Source organism: Chenopodium album, chromosome 5 (genome assembly GCF_948465745.1).
Source record: "Chenopodium album chromosome 5, dcCheAlbu1.1, whole genome shotgun sequence".
Lineage (NCBI taxonomy): Eukaryota > Viridiplantae > Streptophyta > Magnoliopsida > Caryophyllales > Amaranthaceae > Chenopodium > Chenopodium album.
In genome coordinates this window covers 77,322,175-77,329,444 of record NC_137838.1, presented here as the reverse complement: position 1 = coordinate 77,329,444, position 7,270 = coordinate 77,322,175, and the positions used below count along the sequence as shown (strand labels likewise).

Sequence of the window (7,270 nt, the reverse complement as noted above, 5' to 3'; positions counted from 1 at the left end):
ACTTGTCCGTTAAACTCGCATTATACCAACTATTAAGGCTTAGTTCAATTTCAAATCATATTGATTGGTCAGTTCAATATTTGTCCGTAACTCGTTAAAATATCTCATTAAAACCATTTGAATTTCAAATATAATATTATAGAATTATTATTGGTATAAATAACTAGCTCTAAACCTCTATATGAATCAACTATGCCATATGTATACTGAATATAGGCATGCAGATACCTTAAAATTTATAAAAAAAAAAAAAATAACAGTAGCAAGTATCAATATAATAAGTTAATAACTACTTGAATTAAAAGATTTGAGAAGATCCATAGATTAAAACTACATTACACTTTAGCTTCATAAACTAAAAAAACACCATTAACTCCAAAAATATTAACAAAACCCCACCATTCTTCTCTAAAATACCCCTCTAAAAAACTCCCATTAAAAGGGTGCATTTTTAAAAAAAGAGATCCCAAAAAAAAAAAAAAAAAAAAAAAAAAAAACTTCATAAAACTGAAATACCTAACTACATCATTTTTTTTTTTTTCTCTTTTCTTTTCATCAATTAATCAATCAATCCATGCTTGAGATTCCAAAGTTGGGAACCCAGAAAACCCATCAAAATCAAACCCAGGCCCACCAGCTTGGCCCACCACAGCAGGCGGCCCAAACTCCATACTTGTTGGGCCTCCAACCTGTTGCTGATGATCCAACAAAAACGCTGACGTATCAAGCGTAGGCAAAAGACAACCGGTTTGTAACCGGTTAACCACCCCAACCGGTCTCTGAGGTTCCGGTTTAAGCACAGCTGAACCGGTAGAAAACCGGACACCTGTCACTTGCTGAACCATTTGTCGGAAATTCTCCGGATCAGCTGTAATAAACGTCGTCGGAGAACGTTTCGATGCACGCGACTTCCGTTTCGTAATCTTCCCAGTCGGAGCCGCAGCGTTTCGAAACGTGCTCCGTTTCGAAACGGTTTCAGGCTCGGACCCTCCTCCCGAGCTCGAAGCGCTTTGTGTTTGTGTTTGTGTCTGTGTTTGTTGATGAGAAGACGGCGTTTCGGACTTGAGAAGGTCCGCGAACGAAACGTCATCAGCACCACCATTGTCGAAGTAAGTGTTGTTATTAATATTATTATTATTACAGATAGATTTGTGGAATGCTTTGGTGAGAACCTCAGCGTCCCTCGCAAACGCCTCGGAGATCCAAGCGCTGTCGAAAGACGTTCGAAACGCCCACGACTCGTCCCTTGAGGCCGCGATCATACTATCCGAAGCAGCCATAATCCGCGAATAATGGATGGATGGATATGGATGAAGACTTAAGTTGGCTTATTTTAGAGAGATTAAAAAAAGAGTCAAATAGTGAAGTGAGAGAAAGAAGAGAGAGAAAGTGAGATAGTTTTTGTTTGAAAGAAGAAATGAAGAGGGGAGAGAGAAGTTACGGAAGAGGGGAATAAATAGGACGGTGATTGAGGGTGTGGGGCTCATGTAACCGCGTTCCTCGGGACACGTAGTCTGCTTTCGTGGTCCGTACAACTAATTAGATCGATCTTTATAATTTTAATTTAACCTTTGGTTATTTTTTATTTTTAATTTTTTGCTTTGGAAGTGGTAATTAAGTGTAGTAATTAATTAGGGTGGTGTATGTTTATTGCTAATTTAGGGTAACTTGATGTATTGTATGACGAGGGGTGTACGTATGCATGTGTATATTCATGCATCATCAATTTTTTTTTTAAGGAGATGGATTTACAATAACTTATGTTGCGAGTGAGACATTATAACAGTGTTTAATGTTTCGTATTATATTTTATTAGTGTTATGTTAATCAAGGTACAACGAATGATATGGAGTAATGTTGTATCCGACTTTATAAATGAAGAATTGTGTAATCTATTGGAGTATTTTAAATGGAATTCTCAATTCTACACTACGGTGTAATGATTTGCAAAGATTGTAATCCGTATTTAAAAATGACGATTTTTTTTCTTTGATGTTAATTTAATGAGGAATTAAATCCGAAAAACAAAATTAAATAAACGCACACAATGCTTTTTTAAAGTTTATATTGCAAATTATAGTGATGTACGTAATATATAAATTATGATGTATATATATTTGTAAATTTGTTAGTCGTTCAATTTAAAACAAAGATTTTTCAAATGGGTTGCTAATAATATATATATAACTTTTCTCGTATAATATAAATGGTCTAAAATACTCGTAACATTATTACTATTATTATTGATGAACTTTTACCTTTAAAATATTGAAATGATGTTTATTTGATCAAGTACCATTTTGATAGTTGTATATATGAACGCATTGGATAATATTCTATTGTTTTTGAGGCGATCAATTGACTATTATTATTATTATTATTATTATTATTATTATTATTATTACTAGTACTTCAATGTTGATCATTAATAGTAATGATAATTCAAATAGCAAAAAGATAATACTCAAAATAGCTAGCTACCAATCCTACCATCACCCAAAATAGAAAGAAATTAAGCAAGGTTTGAGGGCAACAGATTAAAAGATACAGCAATTTGACGGTCACGCCGCGTCGTTGCTCGTGTAACGCGTTAATTCTGACTCAACGAGTCTTACTTAGTTTGCTAAATTGCTATGTTATTGATTTATTTATAATATATGGTTAGATTTGGCTAATACTCGTATTTATATGACATACTATATAGTTTTGTTGTATAAAACCCTTACTATTTAAGTAAACACCAAAGTCAGCACCTACCATGCCATTAAACCAGCAACAAAATTAAAGCTCACCCATTTATTGTTTATGCATCTCTTACGTACATTTGTTCATTTATTCATATTCCGATCCTAATGATGAGATCTTGCAAGTATATTCCTTCTATTTTGCAATTATGATTTCATATTCTTGTAAGTTTAAAATAGTCGTTTTACTTGATTAGAATCAACTTCGTAGATGTATACATAAGTGATAGATGTAGAGATTAGGCGTGTGTCACTACTATATAATTAAGAATGATTAATGAATGAGTGTACACATAATAATCTAAATTTAATACTTTGTGTTATAATCAGTTGAATGTCCTTTTATTATTTACCATGTGATTAAAGTATATACAACAACACATATAACTTTTTGTCACCGTTTTAATAGAGTATACTTGTATGATCGAGCTAGCTGAGTAGTTGTCAAGAATCAAGATTGACACGTCAATGAGAATTGTTTTCTTTTTTTTTTTTTTTTTTTTTTTTTTGACAATGGAATGAGAATTGTTTTCAATACTAGCTTTATCGATGTATTACTATGTATTACATATGTTGATATGTGTGTGGGGTTATATTTATATTGACAATATATTTTCTAGCTCATTTGTAGATGGATTCCTTCATTCATTAAGTTATATTGTAAGTGTTTTTTTTTTTTTTTTTTTTTTTTTTTTTTTTTTTTTTTTTTTTCTAAATTTTATATATCGGGATCTTATCACCAAGTCTTTTGGATGGGAGCTAAACTCATATATACGATTGTGAAGCATAATTTGTAAAGAGATGTTGTCCAATAATTTCAAATTTAGACATCACTCAAGCAAATATCAATTGGTGATGAAGTTTCATTTGAGAAGTGTACTTGTCAAATTAGTGGAATCCATCCAATAAAAAGGTTGAACGAGTGATTTATATGGCTTTATGGGTTGTTTTCAATGAAATATTGTTTTTTTCATCAAATTGTTTCTAAGATGCCTTTGTTAAGTCGACATCAATATAAAGAGCTAATTTGTTTATTTTATCCCATTTTTTTTCTTCCTTCCCATAGTTGGTTGGTTGGTGCTCTTTTGCTTCCCTTTAGTAGGTCATAATTTTTACTATTGAGATGTTTATATATAGATTATTATTAATTTCACCAAAAAAAAAAGATTATTATTAATTAGTCAAATATAATTAAGGATGTTTCAAATTTCAAATTAACTTATTGATGTTGATTACTTTTGTTCTTTATTGCGATATAACATAAATTAATTGTCTTTCTATGATATAAAAAAATACCCCGAATGAAGTATTGCCATGCTTTATTTTTTATTAAATGTAAAACTAAATCTTTCTCTTTTTGCTTATTTGTTTGTTTCTTGTTGTGTCAATGAGTCACAAGAATTACAAATTATAATTAAGAGAGTGAGAATATGAACATTTAACCTATATTACACGTTCTTAATTTTTATTACTAAGTCGAGACCTAATTGTAGTTTTAGTAATCTCTCTAACACTACTCATGTTATGTGTTGAGAGTAATATGTTGTACCTCATTGTCATTTAATGCTTTAATCCAAGTAAAGGATAATTAAAGAAACCAAAAAAAATGTATAAAAAGTAACAAATTGATTCTCAGTTTTTTTTTTTTTTTTTTTTTTTTTTTTTTTTTTTTTTTTTTGACAAAGGAGCCAACAACAAAAGACAAAAAAAAAATAAAAAATAAAAAAAACCTAAAAGGAAAAACAAAGTAAATCTCTGCAACGAGTTGCAGTCGCTAGAGAATGAGCCTCCGTAACCGAAGACCTGCAAACCTTACGAATAAGACAAGTAGCAAACGATGGTAAAATATCACGAATTTCCTGCAGAATCCAAACAACCGATATGTCCTCTTTCCTCCGGTGCATAATTAACTCTGGAATCACTAGATAATCAGTAAGAACCAAAATCTGCGAAAACCCCCGCAATCGAGCCTGCTAGAGACCAAACAGACATGCTTGCAATTCAGCATGGAGAGCAGAAGTAGCCATACAAGCTCTAGTCCCTCCCCCGACACATTGAGGGGAAGTCTTGGAATGAAAACACCAACCTGTACCAGCATAATGATTCTCCTTCTCCCAAGCACCATCAAAAATCATATAAATGTCACAATCGACATTCAAATCACCACAAAGAGCATAGACAGAGACAGTAGAAGGGCTCGGGAAACCAGGAGGCTTATCGATCTCGAATGTAGAAACCTGACGAGCATCTCTACTTCGCGTACACCAAACAGAAGCCAATTCCAAAGTATGACTCGGGGAATAAACCGCAGAACGGAATCTCATATTATTCCTGGTTAGCCAAATAGCCCAATAGACCCCCATAAAATAATCCAGACCAGACCAATTCTTGGACAAACTATAGCCAGAGATAACACCTTGAAACCAATTATCAAAAGGTAAAGGAGTAGAAAAGGAGAGGGAAAAGTACCCCAAGAGATCCTGTTCCACAATTGACGAGCAAACGAACAATCACGAAACAAATGCTCCACTGATTCAACATAATCATGACAATAAACACAAACAGAATCAACCGGAACACCCTTAAGAGCAAGAACAAACACAGTAGGAAGGGCATTATGCTGGATTTTCCAAACAAACATCTTCCATTTTGGAAGAATAGGTAAGCCCCACAAGGATTTCCACCAGCTGTGAGGGATTGAACCAGTATCAGAAGCAAAGTGTTGCGATAGAATGTAAGAGTAAGCCGACTTGGTAGAAAAGGAGCCATCCCGAGTATATTTCCAGTAAATAAAATCATCAATCCTCGTTGTTGGCCTTTCTAACCCAAAAATAGAATCAGCAACAGCCGAAGGAAATAGATATCTAACCAAGGAAGGGTTCCACAGAGACGAATTGGGAAGAAAAAGCTCTGAAACGTAAACAGGACGAGTCTCTTCTGGAATCGACTCCTTAAATTTCACATTAACACTAGGAAGCCAACAGTCATTTAAAATATTAATACAATTCCCTGAACCAACTTTCCAGGCAGCACCCTTGGATAACAATAAACTACCTTCTAACAAAACACGACTACCCCAAGAAGGCCGAGGAACAGAAATGACAGGACTGTGAGTAAAAAGGCCTGGATACTTAGCCGAAAGAACTCGAGAAGCTAGGAGTTGGGGACTTTGCCTCAGAAGCCAAGATTGCCTAGCAAGCAAAGCCACGTTGAAGGATCTAAGGTGACGGACACCCAAACCCCCCAGCCCCTTAGGTAGATGAACATTCGCCGCAGAAGCCATGGCCATTCCTTTGGAATTCTCTCCCGACTTCCACCAGAAGCGCAAAAGAAGAGAATCCACTCTGTCACATATAGTAGAAGGCACCTTAAACACCGAAAGCACATGATTAAAGGAGGCTATCAGAACAGAATTTATGATAACCAACTTTCTCAGTTGATCACTACATCCTTGGACTCTCACCTTCTCTAATGATAATTGAATAAAGTGTATCATTCGATTTATCTACAATTGATCAAAAAGTGTATTTTAGAGTGCTTAGTAAGATTAACTTGTATTTGAAGCTATAAAAAGAAAGGAGATAATTAATGTTATCTCAACCAAAAAATATCCATGCAACTAAATTGTTTTATACGTTTTCTGGATCATGGGATGGGCCATGGCCTAGGCTAGCCACCCTCATGATCCGTCTTTGCATCTCAACCAAAAGCTTAAGTTGATGGTTAAGGTTAAGGATTATGTTTTATACTCTATCAACCAGTAATTATTCCTTTATTAATGTTGTATAACTAACATTTCATCACTTGTTTTGCGATGAAAACTTGAAATACTCTTTAGCTAATTATATGTTTCACTATCAAGCTGATTATATGTGATGTTTTTGTGCTGTGAATTGACTTGGTAATCATCTGGATTAGTCTTAACTATTAAACCTTTTTATTCTTTCTTGTGACTTCATAATTCTGCATATTATGTGTTATGTCCTGTGTTAAAATGTTCATTTATTAATTACAAGTCATTTAACTTAATTAAATTACGAGTCATGGGGTGGGTTGATCCATTTTGATTAACTAATTAGTCTTATATTCCGTAATTCATTTTCGCGTGTATGAGATGACTTCAGAATATTATTTTGCAATAATTGAGCTATGGCTTTAGCCTTTAGGCTTGTTTCCATTTTTGCATTTGACAGAAGTCCTACTAGGCTACTACCTCTCCCATTGCATGTCTCTTTAGCTCATGCTATATAACATGCTATGTAATCATAGTGTTAACAACTTGTGCTTTTGTTATGCCTGAGAATGACTACATGATGTTTTAATGATGCTTTTTAAATTGCATAAAAATTTAGAAAATTCTGATTATTAACATCAAACTTTTTAAAAAGTTTAATACAAATGAAATCATGGTGATTATTAACATCATTGGTAACCTTGTTGTATTAGTTACCAGTACCAAATGTAATAATTATTTTTAAATGAAAACATTAACCATAATTAGTTTTTAATTTTTAAATAATTATTTA

General features: G+C 33.4%; 1 protein-coding gene across 1 annotated transcript; it reads right to left on the bottom strand.

The window, feature by feature from the left end:
- Positions 1-267: 267 nt before the first annotated feature.
- LOC145631156 (calmodulin-binding protein 25-like) lies at positions 268-1,412 on the bottom strand. Its single transcript, XM_081683251.1, has one exon. It carries the CDS (start codon positions 1,278-1,280, stop codon positions 564-566), a length of 717 nt encoding a protein of 238 aa, XP_081539377.1. The 5' UTR covers positions 1,281-1,412; the 3' UTR covers positions 268-563.
- Positions 1,413-7,270: the final 5,858 nt, after the last annotated feature.